Source organism: Arachis hypogaea, chromosome 18 (genome assembly GCF_003086295.3).
Source record: "Arachis hypogaea cultivar Tifrunner chromosome 18, arahy.Tifrunner.gnm2.J5K5, whole genome shotgun sequence".
Lineage (NCBI taxonomy): Eukaryota > Viridiplantae > Streptophyta > Magnoliopsida > Fabales > Fabaceae > Arachis > Arachis hypogaea.
This window is the reverse complement of record NC_092053.1, coordinates 18,163,215-18,190,812: the sequence shown is the minus strand read 5'-3', so window position 1 is coordinate 18,190,812 and position 27,598 is coordinate 18,163,215. Positions and strand designations below refer to the sequence as shown.

Genomic DNA, 27,598 nt, shown 5'->3' with positions numbered 1-27,598 from the left:
AGCTGCAAATAAACGTTCCCTTATTATGTCAACCTTCTCAACTGCATCTTGTACCAAATTTGGCCCCAAAAGCTTAACCTCACCAACCTCAAACCACTCAATAGGTGACCTGTATCTTCTCCCATAAAGAGCCTCAAATGGTGCCATTTGAATGCTGGCATGATAACTATTATTATAAGAGAACTCGACCGAAGGTAGATAGCTGTCCCAATTCCCACCAAAATCTAGAACACAACACCTTAACATGTTTCCAATGTTTGGATCGTCCTCTCTGACTGTCCATCGGTTTGAGGGTGAAAAGCTGTGCTAAGATCCAGACGAGTTTCTAACGCTTTCTGAAAAGATTTCCAAAAATGAGAGGTGAACTGAGGTCCGCGATCTGAAATAATGGATGCTGGAATCCCATGTAGTTTAACTATCTCATCAACATAAAGTTGAGCATACCGAGCTACACTAAAAGTTGTTTTCACTGGAAGAAAGTGGGCTGACTTTGTCATTCTATCCACAATTACCCAAGTTGAATCAAAACCTTTAAAACTACGAGGTAAACCTGTTACAAAATCCATCGTAATCCTTTCCCATTTCCATTCAGGTATCTCAATCTATTGCAATAACCCAGCAGGTCTTTGATGTTCAGCTTTAATCTGTTGGCAAGTTAAGCAATGAGAAACAAAAACTCCTATGTCTTTCTTCATGCCTTCCCACCAAAACAATTGTTTCAAATCTTGATACATCTCATTGGAGCCTGGATGAACGGTATACTTAGAATTGTGAGCCTCCTCCAAAATAGCTTTTTTCAAGTCGTGGTTATCTGGCACACATAAGCGTTGACCACAACGCAAAACATCTTGATCAAGAGAAAAGTCTGAATTCCTCCCATTGCGAACATCTTCTATAAGCTTTCTTAGTTTCGGGTCATCACGTTGTGCAATCTTGATCTGTTCTATCAGGGAAGATTGGGCTCGAACATGTGCTAAGAAAACTCTTGATTCTCGAAGGTTAAATTGAATTCCACTAACCTCCAATTGATGGACTTCTTCAACAATTGTTCTCCTTGCAAGAGTAATGTGGGCCAAGCTACCCATAGATTTTCTACTGACGGCATCTGCTACAATGTTTGCCCTTCCAGGATGATACAAAATGGTACAATCATAATTTTTTAGCAACTCCATCCATCTCCGTTGCCTCAAATTTAAATCCTTCTGTTGAAATATATACTTCAAACTCTTGTGATCCGTATAGATCTCATAGGTCTCACCATAAAGATAGTGTCTCCAAATCTTCAAAGCAAAAATGACTGCTGCCATTTTTAGGTCATGAGTTGGATGATTCTGCTCATGCTTCTTGAGTTGTTGTGAGGCATAGGCAATAACGCGGCCATGTTGCATCAATACACAACCCAGTCCTATCCGAGGTGCATCACAAAAGACTGAGAATCCCCCAGACCCAGAAGGTAAAACAAGAACAGGTGCTGAGGTTAGACAAGCCTTAAGCGTCTGAAAACTTTCCTCACAAGCTTCTGACCATTGAAACCTTATATTCTTCTGAGTTAACTTGGTTAATGGTGCAGAAATTTTTGAGAAGTCCTTGATGAATTACCGATAGTAGCCGGCCAACCCTAGAAAACTATGAATCTCCGTCACTGTAGTAGGCCTTGGCCACTTCTGAATGGCTTCAAACTTCTTTGGATCCACCATGATTCCATCTTTAGATACCACATACCCTAAAAATGTCACTTGATCAAGCCAAAACTCATATCTAGAAAACTTAGCATAAAGCTTGTGATCCCTTAAGGTTTGTAACACAATCTTCAAATGATACTCATGTTCCGTAGCACTTTTCGAATACACTAAGATATCATCGATGAAGATGATAACAAATCAATCTAAGAAAGGTTTGAAGACTCGATTGATTAAGTCCATGAAAGCTGCAGCGCATTCGTCAGACCAAATGTAAGAACCGCAACAAATTAACTGTATAATTAAGTAATAAATATTGCCCAAATTAGGTTCCAAAAATTTAGAGTGAGAATTTGAGGATTTAAATATGATTTTTGGACTCAATAGGTTTTTCTGAGTCAGAAAATGTGTCTTCTGCAAAAAATCGTGATAAACCGCGAACCGACAGTCGAACTGGTCAAACCGGTTCAAGTTTGTCCGGTACTGTGTGAGAATAATAAAAATAGTAGAAAACCTTAGAAAAATATTTAGAATTGAAAATCGGATACTAATTTTAAAGGTTTGGCCCAAAGTTGGGCCAAACGGGCCAAAAATGCTAACGGATTGGACCGGGCCCAAGTTGGGCTCAAGCCCAACATTATATAAGTGCACTAAGTGGCCATTTCAGCCACTCTCAAACATAACAAGCAGCAGCAACGTTGAGTGGGAGAAGAGAGGTGAGGGTTACACGAAGCACTATTCACATTCATCTTCTTCATCTTGTAACTTGAGCTACGATGCTCCGATTCGCGTGCCGTTAGCGGCTACACAAAGCTCTTGCCGAGCCCATCAGTTCTATCTAATCTTTATTGGTAAGAATTCGAATTTTCATCTCCTTACCTCTGCCCTAAAAGTCCAAAAATATGGGTGATGATTTTGAAGGAATTTTTGTGTTTTGATTATTTAGGTGGTACTTAAGGTTGGGAAATTGGTGCTTTGTGCCCCAAACACCATCAAGAAAGGTAAGAAAACTCTTTACCTTGTGAAATTGTAATTTTGATGAACCTTAGGTATTGATTTGTGGTAATTAATGTGTATAGCTTGGGAAAAATTGGTAGTTGATGCTTGTTGAAGCTTGTTGGTGATTTTTTGGAAGCTTGGAAGTGGACTTCAAGTTGAAAATTCTGTTGGTGAAGTGTTGAGTCCCAAAGGCTTGAGGAAAAAGTGAAATTGGAAAGTGTTCCGGGTTGAGCGGGGAATCGGCCAAGGTATGGTTTCGGTTTCCTATATCTAAAATATAATGTGGTTGTGAAAACGTAGGCTAGTGGCCCTAGGATAAGATTTTGAGATATTGATGTAGTTGATGGATGATATAAATTGTGTTGTTATGTGTGTATTTAGTGGATTGTGAAATGTTGATGAAATTGTTGGATGAATTGGATTGAGTTGAATACATGAATAATGGTGATAATTGTGACAAAGCATGTAAAAGTTGTATGTGATGTGGATTGATTTGTTTAAGTGATGGTAAAGTTGAGGCTCTTGATGGTGAGTATGTTTGGGTGCATGATATTGATATGTGTACATGTGAGTGATTGATGAACTTGAATATGTGTTTGGAAAAAAATTGAGATATGGTATGTTGATCATGAATGGAGGTATTGAATTGAGATTTGGTTAAATGAGGAAGAATTGGTAGGTTGATGATTGAATGAGGGTTTGGAAATGATTGATGTTGAAATGGTTGGGTCTTGGTTGATTTTGAATGAAATTGGAAAGTGTATGTTTTGAAATTTGGGAGTTTATGAGTTTTGGTAAAAATGGAGTTTTGATGAACTTCAACGGATCATATCTTGAGCTATTGTTTTTGGAATTTGATGATTTTTATATCAATTGAAAGATAATTTTATAATCTTTAGAATGGTTTAAATTTGGTTGAAATCTGAATTTTGTGGAAGGAGATATGATCATTGGAAGTTCGGGCCAAAAATCTGAATTCTGCAACTTCTGCAGAATTTGTGATTTCTAGCTTGTGTGCGCACACACAGCCCTGTACGCATGCACAGACTTGTGCATAAGCACACGCGGGGACAAGGTTGCTAATGGGAGCACTAGCACGCACACGTTGGGATTGGCATACTGTTGGTGGCGCTAGCACACATTGTATGCGTGCTCAACCCTGGAGATTTTGCTTCCTGTGCGTATGCACAGACCTGTGCGTGCACACACTTTTAAAAATACTTCTGGGCATGCGCACACACACCCCTGTGCATACGCACGCAACCCAGTTCTCTTCTAAAGCTTTTGTTTTCAAGTATTTCACATTCCCAACAAGCTTGTAACCTTCCGAGATATTATTTCACACTTATAAACCCCCAATTTCATCTTTTAAATCTTAAACTAATGTAGAACACCTAGTGATTGAGAGGAAGCTAGGAAAGAGGGTAACCTGTGGGTGAAGAAAGGGAATATAGTGAGAAGTTATGATAAATGATGAGGTTATGAGCTATCGAGGAGGATGGTGGAGTGCGGTGTATAAGATATGGGCCGAATGGCGGTGTATAAGATATGGGCCGACTGGCGGTGTATAAGATATGAGCCGAATGGCGGTGTATATGATATGAGCCGAGTGGCAGTGTGCGATATGAGCCGAATGGCTGTGTGTGATGATGGTTTATGGCTGAGTATGAATTGTGATTTTAAGCCGGATGGCTATGATATATTGAAATTTATGGCTAGGAATGAAAATGTGAATGATTATTTTATCTTGAGTTCTCTTTCTCGAAAGTGCGACCCCAGAGAGATGGTGGAAGGTGAGGATCCCCTTCCTTGGTTCCTCCTGGTATTGTAAAATCGCCCCAAGCGAGATGGTGGGAGGTTAGGATCCCCTCCTTGGTTCCTCCTGGGCATATGAGAACGTACCTCTTGGGTAGATGCAAGGGTTGTGGTTTCGCCCCCACTTGCTCCAGGTTGGGTAGTATAGAGGCTCCCTGGGTGGACGCAAGGGTTGTGGTTTCGTCCCACTTGCCCTGGGTTGAGATGAGTGATGATATGGTCATAAAGAATGATTATGGAAGGTGTATGGATGGATGTAAAATGATTATCTGAGACACGAGTTTTTCTGGGTGAAAGCAGTAACTAGCCACCATGTGCTCCAGGTGGAGACTCGATACTCTGCTGACCCTATGTCGTAAGTGTGGCTGGACACTATGAAAGGTCCGGATGAGCTCGCCCCCATGATAAACACCAAGAGTGGGTGTTGTATGATTATGATTATGATTATGATTATAGATATGTTATGATTGAGAATTACTCGACTTGGGAATGCATGACAGAGGAATCGTCTAATGGTTAGCTACCAGGACTTGTCGGGTTGGCTCTATAACCGACAGATGAGACTCATCAGCCACTAGGACAGGCATGCATCATATGCATCTATATGTCTTGTTTGGATTGCCTAAGTGATTGCATAATTAAATGCTACTTGATTATCTGCTATATTTGAATCCTATTTGTAATTTCTATGTTTGTAATAACTGTGTTTGTTGCATTTGGTTCCGCTAGTGGTTGGGAGGTTCGGAGGAGTTGGAACGGGGAGTTTTCGATAGTTCTGAAGACCCTAAGCTAGTTGCCAGTTTTATCTCTATGGTTTAGTTATGTTTTAAGCTTTAATTATCTATTGGAAGTTCTAGGATTGCCTTCGGCTTTCCCAGGACATTATATGTTAGATATGTGGGCCCTATTACTATGCTGAGAACCTCCAGTTCTCACCCATGCGGGTTTGTGATTTTCAGATGCAGGTCAGGCGACACCTCACTGAAGCATGCTGGAAGCTTCTGATGTTGCGAAGACTCTTTACCTTTTGGGTTTATTTTGGTTATTTGTATTTGTTTAGATACTTTCTATCTCCACCTATTATATATATGCTGTATTAATTCCTCTTAGAGGTGATTTTGGAGACTCAGGTTTTGTAACTCTATATTTTGGGTTTTCTTTTGGGTTTTCCTATATATCTATATATGTATATACAGTTATTCGCTCGGGCTGGTTTACCTTCGCGAACCGAGTCTTGAGTCTTGTTATATGTATTTTGGAACTCTTGATATATTAACTCCTTAGCTTGTTCTCTCATGCGCTATCTGCTTTATCGCTTCATGAGCGTTATGCTTTTTTCGATTTAACGATTTTTTTTGCTTTATCTTTTTTTCAAAGGCTCCTAATTATAACCCTTTTTCACTATATTATATAGTAAATTTTTATTTTTAGAGGTCGTAGCACCTCGCCACCTCTGTTTGACATCCTAGGTGTAAAGCTCTGTGTGGTAGGGTGTTACAACAAAAGACATTACTAAGAACTCATAGTGCCTATAGCGAGTACGAAAAGCAGTTTTTGGAATGTCTTCCTCTTTTATCTTCAATTGATGGTACCCTGAATGCAGGTCAATTTTTGAGAAGCATGTAGCTCCTTGAAGTTGATCAAACAAATCATCAATCCTTGGCAATGGATACTTGTTGCGAACAGTTATCTTATTGAGCTGACGATAATCCATACATAATCGCTCATTCCATCCTTCTTCTTTACGAATAGAACAGGAGCTCCCCATGGAGAAGTGCTAGGATGAATGAATCCTTTTTCTAGCATATCTTCCAATTGAACTTTTAATTCTCGTAACTCAGTTGGAGCCAAATGATAGGGAGGAATGGACACAGGTTGGACTCCCGGAGATAATTCTATGGAAAATTTAACTTCGCAGTCAGGTGGCATCCTTGGTAACTCATCAGGGAACACATCAGTAAATTCCCTAACAATAGGAACCTGATCAAGACTAGGCACTTCAACATCAACATCTCTAACAACTGCTAGAAATCCTTGGCTCCCCTTATCCATCAATTGCATAGCACTCATCGATGAGATAATGCTAACTAAAGTGGGACAATCGTCACCCTTAAAAATAAAAGGTGAAATACCCGATATATCAAACTTGACAATTTTGGAGTAACAACCCACATCAGCATGACAAGCTGCTAACCAATCCATACCTAAGATAACATCAACATCTTCCATTGGTTCTAGAAGAATTAAGTCAGCTATGGTATCAATCATATTAATTCTAACAACACAAGATCGAAACACGACTCGAACCACTGTGGAGACTCCAAGTGGAGTGCCAACATGAAATGGGTGGGATAACAGTTCAGGTTGTTTATCAAAACAGGATGCAAGATGTGGAGATACATATGAATAATGAGAACCCATTTCAAATAACACTCTAGCATCTAAAGAACAAACTTGTAAAGTACCTGCCACCACAGTATTAGAAGGTTGAGCATCTTGATGTGTTAAAGCGTACACACGTGCCTGACCTCTTCCTCTTTGGCTCCCTCCTCTGTTATAAGTCTGACCCCTGCCACCAGCTCCTCTCCCACTAGGACCAGAAGAATTTCTAATAGACATAGCTGAAGATGATGGCATTGGTGTTGTAGGACGTGCAATACCTGGAGCAAAGCCTCCTCTAGCATTTGGACAATCTCTCCTAAGATGACCAGATTGACCACAACCAAAACATGCTCCAGTAGCCTTGAAACATATACCAAAATGGTAACTCCCACACTAATGGCAGTAGGGCTGAGCTGGTCTTATCTGATTTGAACCCTGTGTACTAGATTGAGCGGTGCCCTTAACAAAAGGTTTGGGACTCGAAACACTCATGGGAGCAGATCCAGAAGAAGCAACCCCACCAAAAGATGTTTGAGGACGAGCTTGATAACCCGAATAACCTTGCTGATTAGTCTGACCATGATGAGACTGAAATCCTCCTGAACTAGATCCGCTAGAAAATTGTCCCTTCATCTTGGGCTTCTTACCAACATCCTTAAAAGCATTTCTCTCTGCTATCCCAACTTCAATTCCATAAGTAGAGTTTAGGACATCCTTAAAAGACATGTGTCCGACTTCAGGCATAAGAGTAGTGAACATAGATTCTGCCAATTCACGAACGAAACGATGAACTTTCATCTCTTCTGAATTCACCAAGTACGGAGCACTCTTAGAAAGTTTAGTAAACTTCTTAGCATACTCAGTCACTGTCATATTCTCTTGCCTTAATTTTTCAAAGGCAATTGCATCTTCTGCTTGCTTGTTAGCTGGATAAAATCAAGCGAAAAACTCTTCAGTGAACTCTTCCCAAGAAGAAGGAGGAAGTCCAACTGCTTCTTTGCTCTCAAGAAGAAACTCATACCAATATCTTGCTGAACTACGCAAGTTGTAGGATACTAACTCAACAACCCATTCCTTGGTGCACTTGAGAGCTCGAATAGCTTTCTTTGCATCCTCTAGATATTGTTGTGGATCTTTATCCAATGAATTTCCATTAAAAGTGGACTAATTCAACTTCAAATACTTTTCAATTGGCGGCTCTTGATCCCCAAACAATTGATGAACTCTATGAGGCTGAGGATTTGACATATTAGGAATTCCTGCTCCGCCCCTATTTTGATTTGTTAGGACCTGTAATACCGCATTAAGGGTTTCATTCATTCCTCTTAATTCAGCTGCTAAGTCCGGTTGAGCCTCTCTTACTGTGGGGTTTTCTTGAACTCCCTCGCGGGGTATCCTTTCTCCGTGCCTATCAGCTATTCTTTGACTCTTTGGTCTTTGTCGAAGGACTCCAAGTGGCAGAGAAACTGCCCTATTGGATTTAGCAGTATCAAGAGTATTAACAGCTCCACCACATCTTTTATTAGGTGGCATCTTCCACCTATTAAGTAAATAAAGCGATTGGATCACCAACGATATGTATATGGAATTCAAAGACAATAGGACAGACAGAAAGAATTATGAGACCAAAAGATTGAGGACAACTTCCTATATGCCTCTAGTAACATCACACTTTGTGAAAATGGGTCGGCTTCTATTTGCACAATTGTGATCTTACTAAAGGACACTTGCTCCATATTACACAGGAAAATCTAAGGCTCTGAGACCACTTTGTCATGACTCGAACCAAGCCATGACTGGCACTTAAGGGACAAGTTCCTCAGCAAGCCAAACGACCTAATTTTTAGAAAAACGGACAGAATCTCCTCTGTTTCTAGGATCTTACCCATATAAAAATTATCTTCCTGTATCAATAATAAACATCCATTTCCAGAGACAACAACAACAACATATACCAATCATATTCACAATCAAATATATCCAAAATACACATCATATATATATATATATATATATATATATATATATATATATATATATATATATATATATATATATATATAGTTAAATCCATTAGTCTTACATAACCAAATTATAATTACTATCTAAAGAGTTCGAGGTTCATAATAACATAACCCACACGAGGATCCTGCCTGTGGCATATGGAACATCGACATAATCTATGAGCAAAGGTTCCATCACATAATTACTTAGCCCTTGGGAAGAAGAAAGGCTCACCGAAATGACTAAGATCTACTGAGGGGCAGGTGGAATAGAACCTGGAATGACTTCGGTATCTGAAAAATATGGGAATATAATAAGGTGAGTTTTGGAACTCAGTGAGCAAACATTACATCTATAACCCACACGAGACAATACAGAGTTTGCCTTGAAAATTATATTTCTTTTCAGAGATGAAAAATTCATATTAAATAATTATGCAAACAAATAGATAAGTAGTTAAGCGGATGAACTGAAATGGGAGTTCTCATTCCAGAAGTCAAATCAAATCGAATATTACACACTTAGGGCGGCTCCACCTCTAAGGGTAGCCCTTTCCTCTAGTGTGCCCGTACGGTATAACAGATCCAACGTGCGGCCTACACGTTAGGCTAGCAACGCCCCTGCTAGCTGAGGTCTGAGCCAGATGCATATAGGTTAATGTCATAACCGCCGTTAACTACGGTTTTCTAGTCAGAGTCTCCCAAACCAATCCAAACCAAATCACTTATAAAAATTTCTAATGCTTATAACATACTACTAAATTTCATAGCAAATCAATATATATAAGATTGCATACTAAAATTTAATTAAAATTTAATAAAGTCAAATAAGAAAATATGTATGCTTTACAAAATATATAAATATCGTCTCGTGTGTATTTTTATAAAATTGTAAGTTTTACAAATTAATATTTATTTCAAAAATTCAAAAATCACAATAATAAAATATTTTCAAACTCCAAAATTAATGATTCAACATAAATATTGATAATAATATATTTAAAAATAATTATAGATATATTATCCACTCACAACTTGATTTCAAAGAACCAGAAGCAACTCTAAGCGCATCAACGAGCTACCAAATGATGTCCAATAACTCTACAACTCTAAAAATATGACAATAATGATGTTTATGAGCTACTAATATTGTCAATTAACATAATCTTACTCATTTTGACAAAAATCCCAAATTCTCTAACCTAAAAACTTTAATTTCGGATTTTGCTATAATCACAAGTATAGAGATGACAAAAATTTGAGATATAGCTAATTAGTGAGTCAAAGAATTACCTTGAAACCTCAATAATAACCAGAACTCAAAGGTTGAATACTTTCCTCACTCATTAAGTTAAAACTTCATGATTTGGAGTTGTACTAAATGAAATTTAGATGAATGAAGTTAGAGTAGAAAAGAAGAAGGAAGTGTGATGAAGAAAAGTGAGTTTGATGATAGTGTATGATTGAAATAAGAAAATATAAGAAGATGAAAGAGATTACGAAGATAGGAGAGATGAAAGATGAGAAAGGGAGAGGAAGGACTTCGGGAGCCTTCCCGAAGGGAATAAGAGGAATTAAAGTGGGTCACATGCTTTTCACGTGCTTCCTCTTTTTTTTTTTTTTTAGTTATAACAATAAACATCTGATATTCTATTAAATCGAACATCCCTATACTCCTATTGTATACATTGTATAGATACTCTATTGGCTCTCTATAAATCCACACTTGAGGGTAATTTGAAAATAGAGAAAATTAATGCAAGTTCTATGTATGTTTTTCAACAATTAAATTTATGGTATGAATTTGAAATTTAATTAATGCAAGTTCTATGTATGTTTTTCAACAACTAAATTTATGGTATGAATTTGAAATTTAATTAATTAGAAAATGATAAATACTAGGTGACTAAGTTATTTTTGTAACAAAGTCTAATGAAATGTTTTTTTTATTTTCTTTTTATGTCTCATCTTTCTTCTTCAACTAATTTTTATTGTGTCAATAAACTATTGGACTAAGTTAAACTTATTTATTAAAATGACTTAATCATATAACATCACCAGTGAATAAACATGCAAGTGAATTGTGGGGGTAATTTGAAAATAGAGAAAATTATGCATCAAAAGATCATCTTCTTACCTTCTCTTATTCGCCTTACTTTAGAGGAATTTATACAAAAATAAAGATTAAACGAAGACTGTTTCATGGCCAATCATATAATACATGTAAGCAAATATGGTTTAATTTTTAAGTTTATTGCCGATGAAGGATTACCAAACTTCAGCAAATAACTAATTAGGATAAACTATTAAATTAGTTTCTGTCTTTAAAATTTAAAGTGTCCTATTTGAATTTAAAAAAAGCTTTATTTAGTTTCAATATAGTCCCACTATGAGGTCAAACTTAAATAATTAACGGAATGTCTTACATAACAACAGTACAATAACAAGATCGATAATCTGGAGAACAAATATAAACTCCAGAAGCACAAAATCAATCGTAGATGCATCAATATATTTATTTATTATTTTTCTTACCATTTAAAATGAAATATTTTCTATAGAACTAATAAGAATGATAAATAAATATATTGATACATCCATAGTTACCTGTGCAACTTGTACTTATTCTTCAAATTATCAATCTTGTTATTGTACTACTGTTATGTAAGACATTCCATTAATTTTTTAACTTTGACCTCACAGTGAAACTATATTAAAGCTAAATGAAACTTTATTGGATTCAAATAGGACGATTTAAACCTTAAGAACTAAAATAGGATTACGCCCAATCGTAAAGGACCAATTTAATACTTTACCCTAACTAATTATTACATTATGACCATCAATTTTTTAAAAATTTATCCTTTTATCTATTCTCATTTCTTTTTCCTCTTTCCTTCTGGCAGCAGAAATTTACTCCCTCACTACCAGCCACCCACCTGCACCTCCATTTTCTTTAACAATAAATCCTAAATTATATATCTTCCAAAAAATGATTTTTATTATTTTTAGTTTTTATGTTCCTTTTCTTAATTATTAGCCGATTTGACTGACAGAATTTATGTTAGCTCTCAGACTTTTTCTTTGATTTAAACACATAAATGGTAGAAGACTAAATGAACGACCATATATAGTCTCTAGTCAACTGCAAATAATGACCAAGAATTTAACAACCAAAACTCACGTATTAGTTGTCGGTTAGAATTGAAGGCCAGCCATAGATAGATAGAATACAGAAGTTATGATCTATGTTCAATTTGGAATTTTTCTTTTGATATTTGGCCCTCTATGTGACAGTTACACTTAATGGAAATAATTCTTCCTCTTCTTCTTCTTCTTCTTGTTCCGTATACCTACATGTCTGTGGCAGCAGCTTCTGATTCTTCTTCTTCTTCTGAGTTAAATAACAATGATAGCAGCATATGTGATTACACTAGAATGTGCGGACCAAATGGGAACTGCGACCTTGATGAGGCACAAACTTGTGTGTGCTTGGATGGTTTCACACCAAAGTCCCCAACTGATTTTGCTTACTTGAACTTTAGACAGGGATGTGTAAGAAACAAAGCTTTGAATTGTAGCACTGATGTGTTTGTTAGGCATTCTTCGTTTAAAGAACCAAGTGGTGGTTATTCACTGTCCAACCAACAGGATTGCTTGGGAAAATGCAAGAGCGATTGTTCTTGTATGGCGTATAAAGTAATTGTCGGTGGATGCAAATTGTGGAACGGTGATTTGTTTGATGTTAGGTTGCTCAAACAGGGCGGACAAGATCTTTATATTCGAATGTCAGCTTCAGAGGAACAAGGTACTACATTTTTTCCTTTGCGTTTAGTTTGCATTTATATTTTCTGTTTTATTTTTAGTATTTTATTTTTAAAATTTAATAAAAAAAATAAAAATAATAAAATTGTTATTTATTTTTACTTTCTGTGTTTTTTTTTTTACAAAATTTTAAAAAATTCAAAAATAAAAACGCAAAACTAAAAGAAAAAGTTAGTTCCTGTAACTATTTTTTTGGCATGATGCAGGGGAATCAGAGGCAGGTGGGAAAAAACAGGGGCGAAATGAGGGAATGGTGGTAGGAATAGTTGTGGGGAGCAGTGTTGTGATTTCCATGATAATCATCGCTTCATGGTACATGTTCAGGGAAAGAACTGCTTCAAAAGGTACATTGCCTAAAATTGATTGCCCTGTTTTCTCAATTCTTATATACAATGCAAGTGGCATACTCAATCATTTGCTTACTCATATTTGAGTTTCATTCATCCCACTTAGAGCAAATTTCGGAAACATAAAAAGTTTTTTTTTTTTAACGGAAAACATTATATTTCGGTAAAATTTTGAAAATAGATTATAATCAAATTCAAAATCAATAATTTTAAGTTAAAAATATAAATAAAAACTATCGAAACAAGTTTAACTTTTTAGCGTTACCAAATACATTCTAATTGTTCTCTTTTATTTCCTTAATAAATAGCATTGGAACATGTAAGGATTAACGAGATCGTTACTCATGACACCAATGTACAAATACTACAAATGGAAGACATGGGCCTTCCTTTGTTTGATCTGTCAAGAATAATTGTGGCCACTGATAATTTCTCCCCCATCAATAAGCTTGGAGAAGGTGGTTTTGGATCTGTTTACAAGGTCAAGTTCTAGATATGCTACTAAATTATGGTTCATAGAATAATTAACACTTCTATATCTAATAAATTTTGCTTTTAATGTATCGTTGTTTAGGGTATATTAAATGATGGACAACAAATTGCTGTAAAGAGGCTTTCAAGTAGTTCTGGACAAGGTCTAAATGAATTCAAAACCGAAGTAAAGCTAATAGCTAAACTTCAACACCGTAATCTTGTAAAGCTTTTTGGATGTTGCATCCAAGAGGAGGAGAAATTACTGATATATGAATACATGCCTAATAAAAGCTTGGACTATTTTATTTTTGGTTAGTATGTATATGATGATATTTTTGTTAGTCTAAATGTTTTACTACTATATTTTAATTCCTTTACCATGATATCTTACTTATGACAATATCAATGCATATTATAACCAGATCAAGTGCGAAGGAGTATGTTAGATTGGTCTAAGCGCTTTAATATTATTAGCGGAATCGCTAAAGGCTTATTGTATCTTCATCAAGATTCAAGATTGAGAATTATACATAGAGATATTAAAACGAGTAATATTTTATTGGGCAGTAAGATGGAACCCAAAATATCAGACTTTGGTTTAGCTAGAAGCTTTGAAAATGGTCAAAGTAAAGGAAATACAAATAGAGTTGTTGGAACTTTGTAAGTTATATATATCTTTAATGTTTATTATTCTTTTCTCTTTTAATCAAAGTCATAAGATATTCTTAGTAATACTATATTAATTATCTTTTTTGTTTGTAATATCTACTTGCAGTGGATATATGGCTCCAGAATATGCTGTTAATGGACACTTTTCGATAAAATCTGACGTCTTTAGCTTTGGTATTTTATTACTTGAAATTGTATCCGGGAAGAGAAATAGAAGATTATATTGTCCAAGTGACAATGATGAAAGCTTGTATGGAAACGTAAGTGTGTTGAAATTTTAACTTTAATATTCTTAGTAGAATGGAATAAAATTAAACATGGTTGATATGTGTGTGTAGGCATGGGATTTATGGAAGCAAGGAAGGTCACTGGAGCTTGTGGATGAATGCCTCAAAGATTCATGGAATTTGAGTGAAGTACAACGTTGTATTCATATTGGCCTCCTATGTGCACAGCAAAATCCCCATGATAGGCCAATTATGTCTTATGTGGTTTTAATGTTAGGAAGTGAAATTGATTTGCCTCAACCCAAAGCTCCTAAATTTTTTATTTGTGATCCTTTTGATGGATCAAGTACCTCCATTAGTAAAAACGAATTAAGCATTACAGAGATGGAAGCTCGATAGCAAACAATATATGTAACAAAAAAATTTTCTTTTCTAAGTCAGCAATTCAGCATGGATATTATTAGGGTAAAATTTCTAATTGTTACCTCTCTCAAAAATTATTAGTGGATTTATCACTATTAATGAAACCACATGTATCCCCCTTAGGATCCCAAACATCCAATGCCAACCAAAATCAATTATTTTGGCTTTGTCTTGCAAAACATCGAAAACTCTTATTCATTCCTATTTTGAACAAATATAGTATATTGATATTTAAATATATAAAATATATTAAAAATAATTTGGAATTGTCATAAATTTCAAGCCTGCTAGGTGTATATTAGAATTAGTCACTAATATAAAATATAAGTTAAAATATAAAATATAAATTAAAAATAAATCAAACAATAATATGTATTTATATAAAACTACATTGTAGTTAATTTTATTTTGTAAAATTTTTTTAAAAGATGATCTATAAAATATAAACTTTTAACCAAACAAATTATTTTTAAGAATAAATCATACTGGACAAAAATTACTAAATAATGTAACATTTAATTAAAGTTATAACAACAACAATAACAAGACTAGGTAATATCTCTTTCTAAAAAAAAAGTGTGAAAACAACTCTAAAAATGAAGCTATATATTAAAAAAGACCAAAAAAAAGGAACAAAGAGGGTTCTGCAAAAAGACGTGACATAAAAAAATAAAAATAAAGAAACAATTTGGCTAATATGTTAAAATTATTATTATTATTATTAATATAAATTTTTATTTTTTACTTTAGTAATATATAATAAATATATTAAAAATTTAAATTTTGTCTGATTTTTATTAAAAAAAATTCAATTCATAACCTTAACAAGAATAGTAAATTTGTAGTTTTTACCTTGACTCATTAAACTAACTCAAAATCATAATTCGTTGAATTGTAAGACGGAACGTAAACATGACTCGTAAAATATAAAAATTTAAAAAAATTTAATAGCAAAACTAATTTCACAGATAATAAAATAAATCTCAAATAAACTAAATTACCCAGAGAATTATAACTAATATATATACCATAACAAGTCAAAAGTCACAATTTAACACAAATTTACAACTCAACTCATAAATCAGAACACAAATTCACAACTCACAAATTTATACGGCACTAAAATAAATTCAAGTAGCAAATAAGCTAACCAAACTACTAGAATGAACAACAAATAAACTAAAATCTAAACAAGTCATTTAATAATCATTCTATTCTTCATCAGTTATAAAATCTTCGCGAATTTCACAAACTTTTGCATTACCATCTTCATTATTAGGAGCAGGAGGAAGAGGTCTTTGGAGAAGTTCTTCAAACTCATCATCATCAAGATAAGAAATTGCCAAAGGATTCTTAGAGACACCAACAACTCTATTACCACTTACTCCATCATTTAAATCAAGATCTGGAATGAGAGCATCTAAATCTTCTTCTTCTCCATCTTCGTCAGCAACAATCCACTCTTCATCAGAGTCTAACTCATCAAGACTATAATCATAATCAAGACTTCTTCTAGTTTATTTTTCTTTGCCAATCTTGAGTTTGTCATCACAAACACAACATCATTCATGGTTTTAACTTTCAAACAGTTTTTTCTTTTTGTGTGAACATTTCAAAAGTATATAAAAAGTATTAATCAAACAATAAGATAGAATTGAAGAATTAACAACTAAATTTATAGAAGTAAAATGCAAATTATATTTAATTACTAACCATCTCAAAAGCGCTCCAATTCCGTTCACATCCGAATAAGCTACATATCAAATTCAAGACACGAATTACAAATTGTTGGAGCTCTGGTTGCTGATCTCCATAAGAATCCCACCATTAAGCTGGAGTTTTAGTAGAAATTGCATTTTGAGATACTTTACTATCAAAAAATTCTTTTCGAGTCTTAAAATCTTCAAGTTGAACATCCATCTTAGTGATTAAATCTGGATTTACTGTCATCCTTTTCATACAAGCATAAAATTGCTTCTTAAGCTTATAAGTAATTTTAAAACCAGAGCTATAATGAATTTGAGGATTCAAATAATAGCCTGCAGCATGCAATGGCCTATAAAGTTAGTTTCCCCATCTTGCATCAATAATATCCCAAATAGGTATATACCTAAAACATAGAAAAATTAATAAATTAGTTACAAAATAAAAATATTTTCATGCATTAATTAAAAAAATAGTTAGATAATTTACCTTGTCTCAACTCCTTGAAATGCATCTCGTATTTTTTTCTTTGCACTTTTCATTTCTTCATAAATAAACTTCATTGTCGACTTTTCTTCTAAATCCACCATACGAAGCACATGAACAAGAGCGTAGGCAGCCCTCAAGCAAATTACCACTTCTTTCCAAAATATCTTATCCAACACCACACTTGCAATTATCTTTCCATCTTTTATCTTTGCAAATTTACTAGAAATCCATTAATCAGAAAGAAACATTCTTATTAAGGAACCTTTGTTGTCATTAAGACATCCCAAAGTAAGGTAAGAAGTTGCAAAATAGGTCATACTTGGCCTCACCAAATCTTTTCCCTTGGTGTGGATGTGTAGTAGTGTAATAAGAGCAGTTCTAGCATATATGTAAGTAGTAATCTTTCTACCTTTATAAATTGTATCCTTGTGAAGTGTTACTTTTTTTTTCCAAGTCTTCTAACATTAAATCAATGCAATGTGCTGCACAAGGTATCTAAAACAAATTTTTTTCTCTTTTTCATTAGCATTTCTCCTGCAACTTTGTAGTTAGCTGCATTGTCGGTGACAACGTGGATGGCATTTTCTTCTCCAACCTCTTCAGCCACATCATCTATCATTTTAAAGATTTTGTCAGCTGTCTTAGTAATACGAGAGGCATCAATAGATTTCAAAAAAACAGTCCCTTTAGGACTATTAACTTAAAATTTAGGATGGTCCGTCTTCTCTTATTTGTCCAACCATAAGTCATTATTGTGCAACCAACCTGCTTCCAATATTTTCTATGTTCCTCTAGTGATTGTTGAACAAGCTCCACGTGTTTCTTCAAAAGAGGCACCCTTAATTCATGGTAGGATGGTGGCTTGAATCCTTGTCCATATCTTATAGCTTTCTCAAACATTCTACTGTATTCCTCACTCCTTGATACATTAAAAGGGATACCATTGTTGTAGAAAAAAGTACTAATTTCTAAACATACTTCCTCTCTCAAATTCTTCTTAAAAATATTGTTGATTGTTGTTTGAGTATTAATGCGTGTTTTCTTGAATATGTTGTCATCTAATTCTTTTCCCTTTCTTTTCACCGGTAATGTCAACTTCTTTAGTAGCTTCACCTGGGCTTGCCCCATCCATGCTTGTTTTTTCATCAAATTCACTTGCAACCCAATCACAACATTTCACATTTGCTTCTTAACTTTATCACTAACAGCTGTACAAGCCAGAACATCTTTTTGAGTTCCTGCTAAGTGGTGTTTCAATCTATAAACTCTCCCTGAAAAAATTTTATGACAGTATTTAGATTGTATCTTCTTTCCATTTTTTTCAACAGATATCCCGTGCTCCCATCCTACATCAGTTCTACTTCCAAGAGCATTCTTAGCAACTTTTCTTTTACTAGGAATTCAAGCTATACTTCCTGACTGAGAAGTTGGAATATTAGTCGGATTTTCACTTGCATTAGCTTGACTCGATGCCATTTCTGTTCAGAAAAAAATTAAAACAGTAAATATTCAACGAATCAGTTCAATATCTACAACAAAAATTCAACAATTTAACAAAAATTACAGAATTGTGATCAATTCCAATTACAACCATCCAAGTTCAACAACAAAAATTTAACAATTTAATTTGAACAAAAAATACCAGCATAACGAAAATTCAAGAATTATATTCAATGCCACAACAACAATTCAACCATTTAGTTAAAAGAAATTCAACCAAAAAAATATTCAATAAAGTATTTTAATTTTTTAAGTAATTCAGAATAGAGTAAAGCAAATTTAAGCCATTAAGATAACTAAAGCACTATTTAAGTCATAACATCATATTAAAACCAATAAATCTTATCACATAAAGTTCCAACTTCCAAGTATAGACAGGTAAAAAGTATTTTAACTTTTTAAGTAATTCAGAACAGAGCAAAGTAAATTTAAGCCATTAAAATAACTAAAGCACTATTAACTATTTAAGTCACAACATCATATCAAAACCAATAAAACCGGGCTTGTCACATAAGGTTCCAACTTCTAAATATAAACAGGTAAAAAGCATTTTAACTTTTTAAGTAATTCAGAACAAAGTAAAACAAATTTAAGCCACTAAGATAACTAAAGCACTATTTAAGTCACAGCATCATATCAAAATCAATAAACCTTACTTGTCACGTAAGGTTCCAACTTCTAAGTATAAGCAGGTAAAAATGTAGAGTGCCCTTAAATCTCATGGCTTAGAAAATTTTAATGCTCATAAACAGCTACTAAACCAATGGCGGTGTGCATCAAAGCCTCCCAACAAGATTCTGAAATTTTTATTTATCGACATCTACTATTTCATTATATTTTGTGTTAAATATCATTGGGCATAATAAATTAAGACACGATACTCAGAGATTAAGCATGTATAAACATAGAAGGAGAAAATAAAACAAAGATTCACAACAATTAACATATAAAATAATAAATCAAAATAATAGTAATTTTTACCAAAATAAAAATAATAATAATTGTTAACAGCTGGTGACAAAGGTGTGACAAAGGCAGAAGGAATAGAGAGGCTTTGAATCCTGTTATTGTTGTTACATGTTAGGGGCAATGGCAAATCCAATCATCATCAACATTATCATCACTTGCAAGTAGTTCATAAGGTGCTGAATTGGCAAATGATTGCAGCGACCATAACACGTTCTTTGTGAAAGTGTACATGGAAGGCATTCCAATTGGCAAAAAACTCAACCTTTTAGTTCATGATGGCTACCATGAATTGGTGAAAGCTCCTAAACAAATGTTTGACACTACCATATTCTGTAATCAACTCTATTCCTATGTCTCAATCTCATTTATCTTTTTTTCCTAATTAAAATAAGACTGAAGAGGATAAAGATTAAAGAGGTCTTAACTTACCTGATGAACTAGCAGCAAAGGGGAGGAGAAGAGCAGCGATCCAGATTCTAAAGCTAGAGAGGCAGAGTCAGAGAACCAGAGACAGAGAGGCAGAGCCATAGAGTCTCACAAGTTGCAATCGCAAAGTGACGCTCACGCAGTCCAACCACCACCAGTCCGATTCGACAACACCAGTGGCAAACCTCACGGCGAGTCGGCGACGCTCCAAATTAGGGATTCCGGTTGCGCGAAATTCAAATTTCAGAGAGATAGAGTCAGAGATTGAGACTTGAGAGAGGTGAAAATTTGAAATTTTGGCCAAGGAGAATTGGAGATAAACTGTAAAAGTGAGGAAAATTAAGAGATTAAAGACTGTTACTCTGCTAGAGCTCCTCGTCCATGGTCTTCTATTCAGATAGGGCCATTGGATTGGGTTGGGCTGCAATCAGAGCCAAAAAAAAGAACTTCTTCAACCTGGAACACAGCAACGCAGCAGAAGCGACGATTTTGGTGGCTCTGCATTTTTGAGCGACAATTCTACACGGTACAACTTGGTTTTGGACAATAAGCAGAAGCGCAATAAAAAGATGGAGCAAAAACGTAAAATCATGCGTTTTCACAAATTAAAACGCGATTTTAACTACTAACATGTCTATAAAAAGGAAAAATCAATGAATATAAAACATGAATGTACAAATGAATTTTTCATTATTAAATAGAATTTAAGTTTCATATATTATAAATGTTATAAATATTAAATAATAATATATTATTATATTAGAAAAATGACATTTTTCAAACTCCGTTTAACTAATAATCTAAATAAATGCATTTAAGTGTATGCGTTTTTGTATGCGTCAAAACTGAATTATACTAAACATCCAACCACTAATTCTAGAACTACAATGAAAGCAAAGTTATTTAATTCTAGAACTATGAAAGCAAAGTTTGTGGTGATAATTTTCATTTGTGAAGAGTAGTCAAGGTCAATACCCAAGAGTAACCAATACGATACGCAGTCACTCTCTGTTAGCATTGACTCTGATAGTCACTAGTCAACACTAAACAGCAACATGCCAAGAAGTAATACGTAGTTGAAATTATTGTTGAAAGTTGAAATTCATATTAAATGTGTGGAAGAAATAATGAAATATCCTAGGTAATAAATATGAGTAAATACTCAATTTGTCTTTTTAAAATTTGATGTTGGACTTAATTTGACTTTTAAAAGTTTAATGATCAAATTGAATTTTAAAATTTGTAATCAACTAATCATAACTCACATAAGTTTTTGAGTTAGTTTTCGTTAATGACATGTTGATTTGATACATTAATTTGTTGCGACTTGAATTTTTCGTTTAGGATCGAGACCTATTAAAACTTTCAGAAACTTGACTGCTGCTTTAGAGTTTCAAAATTTTTAAATTAAACTTGTTATTGTCGTCTTCGTGAGAATGTTAGAAGTCTGTTAAATTTATAGAAGGTCTAGTAGATCTTAGTTATATAAAATCTAGGTGAATAACTCAAATTTTGATAAATTAATGTATAAAATCAACATATTATTCACAAAGATTAGTTTAAAGAGTAATGCGAGTCATTATTATTATAAATTTTGAGGTTCAAATTAAGTTAATTGTAATTTTAGAAATTCATTTAAATTCGACCCCAATTTCAAGAATGAATATTAATTCAATAGGGACGAATCTCTGATTTAACGACGAGCACCATAGTCCCCAATTTTTTTTTTTTTAAATTAGTAATTTTGTTACATGTAATATTAGTTATTTAATTGATTGATATTTTTGGTTTTTTAACTCAAATATCTAAGAGTATTTGAGTTCAAATTCATACTCAATTATAATAATATACTTGTATACAACATATTAAATTAATAGATGAGATAGATAAATTTAGATAATTAAACTTCTTAAATTTTGATTAAGAGACTCAATTAAATTAACACAAAACCACAAAATCCTTCTAAAATTTCATAAACCTTTTTAAGTTCTTAATTTTGTAAACTTTTTTTTATCTACTTGATTTAGTATTATTTTATTTTTTATGGATTTTTTTATTAAAAAATTTTTACTAATAAAAAATATTCAAATATTCAATAATTACTATAATTTTTAATGTTTATCATTCTAACTATTTTTTTTTAAATATTTTATAATTTATATATTTCAAATTTTCAACAACTATGACGATAAAAAGCGCGCTAAAGAATTAATGAATTTAAAAAAAAAAGGCTAATAATTTAAAAAATATATATAACTTTAAGAATATCAACTCTTGATAGTTTTACAATTCCAATAATTTATAAAAGAAATGATATACAATTTTCAAAAATTGAAAGAGTTAATTTAATAATAAATTTGATGAAAAATTATTTGTAACAAAATCTTGAAAAATAACTTCAAATTTTGTAATAACTCCCTAAATAAAGTTAGACGATTATTCTTTATTTGGTATAAAACCCCTTCCTCCTCCCAAAAAATATGTTCAAGCTCCGCCACTGCTATGCAAATATTTCTCTCAAATCAATGTGATTTACGGTATATATATGTCATATTTTCTCTTTTGAGCACCTTTGCAAATTAATGAGGCCATCCCAATTCACAATATTGTAAGCTGCAAAGAACAATGGGAAACTTCATTATTATTATTATGCCGATTATCAGTTTCTACCTTTTCTTTCCAATCTCCAAAACCATAGCAGAAACTGATACCATCAATCGCTTCCAGTCTTTGAGTAAAAACCAGACCTTAGTTTCCAAGAATGGAGCATTTGAACTTGGTTTTTTCACTCTTGATAACTCTACCAACCATTATTACCTTGGCATTTGGTACAAAAAATCCCAGGTCAAATCGTTGTGTGGGTCGCAAACCATGAAAAACCCGCCACAAATCCCAACTTTGTTCTATTGATCATAAACAACACAACAAAGAACACACTTCTCCTTAGTCACAACAAAAATATTCTATGGTCCATGAGCGTAACAAGAAAACCAAAGAATTCTGCAGCTCTTAGGATTCAGGGAATCTTGTTCTAAGAGAACAAAACAATAAAGAAATAAATAAGTCATTTTCAGATAACACAGTTCTCCGCAACAAAGTTCTCCGCATATACGATGCGTATCTGCAAAAATAAATAAATAAATAATATATGTTGTATTATTTTAATTTATAATTTAAGAAAAATATGTTTAATATTATTTTAAGAGTAAACATATTTAAAATAATAGAAAAAATGAACTTTATTGATATTTTCTTAATAAAAATAAGCTTTTAAAAATATTTTTGTATTTTGCGCATATATCTGATTGCGGATCGGATCGGTTCCAAGTATAAAAATTGCGGGTATTGGATCCGATCCGATTCAATAATTTTAGTGCGGATCGGATAAAAATTTTGGCTATATCCAATCCGATCCGATCCGCGTTCACCCCTAGAGATCAGGGTAGCTTTTCTTTATCCCGGCAAAGTTGTTGTCTTTCCGTATACCGAGCTTCACGATGCTCTTCAATCTCCATCTGACCCGAGGACTTTTCTCGGAATTCTGCCAATGTCTTCGGCTTAGTCACAGCTATGGTCTCTTGGAACTTTTCCGGACGAAGGCTGTAACACCTTAATTACCATAAGCCTTACCTCTAGCCGTAAGACAAAGGTTAATCAGAGGTTACGACAGTTTTATGGCTTATACATATTTATATATAGAAGGAAGTAATATACTCTAGAAGCCCAATGAAGGATATAACTCAAAGCAGGATTTCGAAAGCGCAAAACGTACTAACGAAACTACTCGTTTAAGGCACAAGAAACAGATATAAGGTAACATAGATAAGTATATAATAATCATAAGAAACTAGCCACAGCTCGTGGAGTTTAAGCCGGCTAGCCATATACAGATGACTAAAAACTGAAGTTTTAAAAAAGCTTATACAAGTTTTGTTCTCTCAATTAAAAGCCTCTAGGCAAAGCAAAAATACAAAGTGAGAGACATATACAAAATAACCCAAAATGACTCAAAAGAAGTATCCGGATCCTCCGCTTCTGTCACCAAGAAGACAACTCACCGAGGTGGGTTGCGACCTGCATCTGAAAAATACAACAGAAAATATGGTATGAGAACCGGAGGTTCTCAGTATGGTAACAGTGCCCAGTGATGTAAGATGTAAGGCTTCGGGATGCCGAAGGCAATCCTAGAACTTCACATCACATACGGATATTCAAGCTTAATGAAATAAAATAAATAAAGAACTTAAAGCATAAGCCGGGTCAACTAAACTTAGGAGAATTCGAACTAATACTAATCACACCGCTGTATCCCACAGCCTTCGCCAAGCGAACCTCCGTGCAATCCCATCGCCACCGCATACCTAACCTCCTCAGCACCAAACAAACACAGATAATGCAAGTAAGGAAAACACAGGTAGTATTCATACATGTAACAAGTAAGTCAAGAAGTAAGTAGGCATATTATACAATTAGGCAAACTCAAGTAATCAAAGCAAACAAGCATATAGAAGATGCATATGATAAATGCCTATCCTATTGGCTCGTGATATCACTTGTCGGTCCATAAATGCCAACCCGACACATCCTTTCGGATGTAGCTTTTATGCCGCACCCTCGGATATAGTGCCTGGCCCACTCTTGCAGTAGAAAAGATTATCAATAATAATCCGATCCCTGGGACATGATACCCTGTACACTATCATAATTAACCAAAGGATATAGTGCCTGGCACACTATCAACATCCTTCAAGATCATTCATTCCTTTTTGAGTCCTTAGCTCATCAAAACCATCATCAAATTCATAATTTCCATTCCGAACTCATCAGTTCATTAGTTTCTCAATTTATTATCTGCAATCACCCAGTTCACTACTCTTCTCCTTTCTCAACCAATCTCATCCTCAATACACCAGAAACCTAAACCTCCGTTTGCTAACCTTTCAAAATTACATCAACCAAATCTCTAAAGTTCTTTCCCAAATTCTCATACCCAAAATTAAGCTCAAAAGTCTAAAAATGGTGTTACAGAAGCTTACAATCTTGTTGGGAAGGTAAAATAGTTGAAAACAAATTTTAAATTTGAGAAACAGGGCGTGTGCATACGCACAAGGGTGTGCGTGCGCATGCCCAGGAAGTCTCAAAACGTGTGCGTACGCACAGGGGTGTGCATACGCACAGGTGCCAAAATTCATACTGTCTGTTCACTCGCACAACCTGTGCTAGCGCCCCCAACAGACTATCCTTCCCAACTTGTGCGTGCGCACAGGGCTGTGCGTACACACATTTTGTAAAACTCCATTGGTGTGTGCGTGCGCACATACCAGAAATCACAAAATTCTGCAACTCTGCAGAATTTCAGATTTTGACACCAAACTTTGAATGATCATAACTTCCTCTACAAAAATCCAAATTTTACAAACTTTATATTAATTTGAAGACTTTTCAATAATCTTTAATTCTAAACAAGTTTCAACACTTTTTGAAAATTGAGGCACAAGTTATGATCCGTCAAAATTCACTAAAGATAAGTTTTTACCAAAAACACTAAAACTCAAATTTAACCAACTCTCAATCGAAAACAAACTCAATCAGTTTTCAACCATACCAAAACAACCCAAAATTCATACCAAACACTGGTTCAACCATTTTCTCAATCACACAACCTTCTAAACCAATTAACAAGTCTAAATCCAACCTAATTCACATTTTCCAAATTTCCATTAACCTTATTAACATCAATATAACTTCTCACCATTTCCATCATTATCCAACTATACCACATCCAATATTTAATATCTCAAATTATCAACCTCTTCAACACTCATCAATCGAAACATCAAATATAAAATACTATAATCAATCCTCCATCAACACCTTCACCAATCATCATTCTTTCACTATCAATCTTCATCAACAACCTCATTCATGCTTTATACCAATAATCAACAATATACATTCATTTAAATTCAATATGCATCATACCTCAACATCCTTATTTAACAACATTTACAAAATTAACTCGTCAAGCATCATCAACCAACCAACCAACATCAACAACCACTACAAATCCTCATCAATTCCAACAATTTATCACCAAACAATAACTAACATTAACCAACATCATAAAACATCATTAGCACCAATAATCCTCAATAATCACCATCATCATACATATATCACAAACAACCACATATCCAATTCAATCCTATCCTATGGGCCACTAGCCTAAGTGTTCAGAAACATTACATATTACATAAAGAAAACCGAAACCATACCTTGGCTGATTCTCAGACGCACTAAAACACCAAAATGAAGCCACCATCCAAAGCCTCAACCAACTTCAACAAACACCAAAGCTCAAACTAATAACACATATATCACCAAAATCAAAACCGAAGATACACAAAATAACTAAACACAAGGGTTTAGTGGAACTTTACCTTATCCAACATGAGTAGGAATAAAATCCAACAATTACCCGCTACTAGCTAGAGATCACCTAAACAAGCAAAATCACAAAATCTACTCAAAATCCATAACCAAAACCGCACAGAAACTTAGGGCAGAAAATTGGGGAGTGAGATTCGAGTTCTTACCAGAAAAAATTAGATAAAAAGGAAGAGCCCGTCAAGAGCTTCGCATGGCCGCAAACGGCTCGTCAATCGGAGCTCCGGATCAAAAGTTATGGCTCCCGAAAGAGGAGAGTGAATAGTAACTTCTCTTCTCCCTCTCTTCCCTCTATGCTGCGCCCCTCTCTTCAAATTGAAGAGAAATGAGCTGAAATGCTCATTAAATGGGCATATAAATATTGGGCCTTGGGTCCGGTTTTGGTCCGGTCCAATTCATTAGTGTTTTAGGTCCGTTTGGCCCACTTTGGGGCAAAATCTTTAAGATTAGTGCCCGGTTTTCACTTCTAAATTATTTTTACCTTTTCAAAACAATAAATCTATTTTTAAAATATTATTTTTCTCAAAACACAATACTGGACAGGCTTACATCGGTTCAATCAGTTTGGCTGTCGGTTCTCGGTCTTTCGCAGAAAATACCTTTTCTGACTCCGAAAAATTCACTGAAACCAAATTTTGCCTTTTTATTTTCAAATTAAAACTTCTAAATTTTGAATCTATCTCGGGCACTTAAAATTATTATTTTTACTAAAACGGTTTTGCATGGAAAACCCCGGTTCTTACATCCTCCCCTCCTTAAAAAGATTTTCGCCCTCGAAAATCGAATCACGCGATATATCCTCGTCGAAGCCCCCTACTGTGTCGATGTCCCCTCGCTCCTTTTGCTGCGTCACTCTGATTATCGTCATCAACAGTCTAAAATTTTCTTAAAATAAATACCGATTGTTGGAACATTTTCCAAAACCTCCAAAACAAGATCAATACCAAACCTTTTTCAAAAAAAAAAAAAAAACTCAAAAATCATTTATTCTTAAATCAATTACTTTGAACCATAATTTTCTTAAATTCATTTAAAATCCTTAAATCATAATTTCAAGTTGAATCTCATTTTGATAAGATAAATGATAAACCAAAATCACCAATCAAGAAAATCTTAAAACTCACTTTTTCTGTAAACCATATTATTTAAACCAAGAGTTCCGTCCATCTTGCAAAACCAAATCATTTAAACCAACAGTTTAAAACCAAATTTTTAAAATC

General features: G+C 34.1%; 2 protein-coding genes across 2 annotated transcripts; one reads left to right on the top strand and one right to left on the bottom strand.

Moving 5' to 3' along the window:
- Positions 1–6,179: 6,179 nt before the first annotated feature.
- On the bottom strand, positions 6,180–7,748 carry LOC140181273 (uncharacterized). Its single transcript, XM_072224803.1, has 2 exons — positions 7,341–7,748; positions 6,180–7,235 (listed from the first exon to the last, which is right to left on the bottom strand). Exons 1-2 carry the CDS (start codon positions 7,746–7,748, stop codon positions 6,180–6,182), a joined length of 1,464 nt encoding a protein of 487 aa, XP_072080904.1.
- Positions 7,749–11,783: 4,035 nt separating this feature from the next.
- LOC112769685 (G-type lectin S-receptor-like serine/threonine-protein kinase SD1-1) lies at positions 11,784–14,891 on the top strand. Its single transcript, XM_072225890.1, has 7 exons — positions 11,784–12,686; positions 12,910–13,047; positions 13,359–13,531; positions 13,625–13,835; positions 13,947–14,184; positions 14,300–14,453; positions 14,532–14,891. Exons 1-7 carry the CDS (start codon positions 12,185–12,187, stop codon positions 14,817–14,819), a joined length of 1,704 nt encoding a protein of 567 aa, XP_072081991.1. The 5' UTR covers positions 11,784–12,184; the 3' UTR covers positions 14,820–14,891.
- The last annotated feature ends 12,707 nt before the right edge of the window (positions 14,892–27,598 follow it).

Bases quoted from the DNA above. Each gene is read 5' to 3' on its own strand.
- LOC112769685 (XM_072225890.1), top strand. From the start codon at position 12,185: ATGGAAATAATTCTTCCTCTTCTTCTTCTTCTTCTTGTTCCGTATACC. The intron at 14,185-14,299 runs GTAAGTTATATA...ATCTACTTGCAG, and splicing joins AATAGAGTTGTTGGAACTTT to TGGATATATGGCTCCAGAAT. The intron at 14,454-14,531 runs GTAAGTGTGTTG...ATGTGTGTGTAG, and splicing joins ATGAAAGCTTGTATGGAAAC to GCATGGGATTTATGGAAGCA.
- LOC140181273 (XM_072224803.1), bottom strand. From the start codon at position 7,748: ATGACAGTGACTGAGTATGCTAAGAAGTTTACTAAACTTTCTAAGAGT. The intron at 7,236-7,340 runs GTTAAGGGCACC...ATATGTTTCAAG, and splicing joins TTTCGAGTCCCAAACCTTTT to GCTACTGGAGCATGTTTTGG.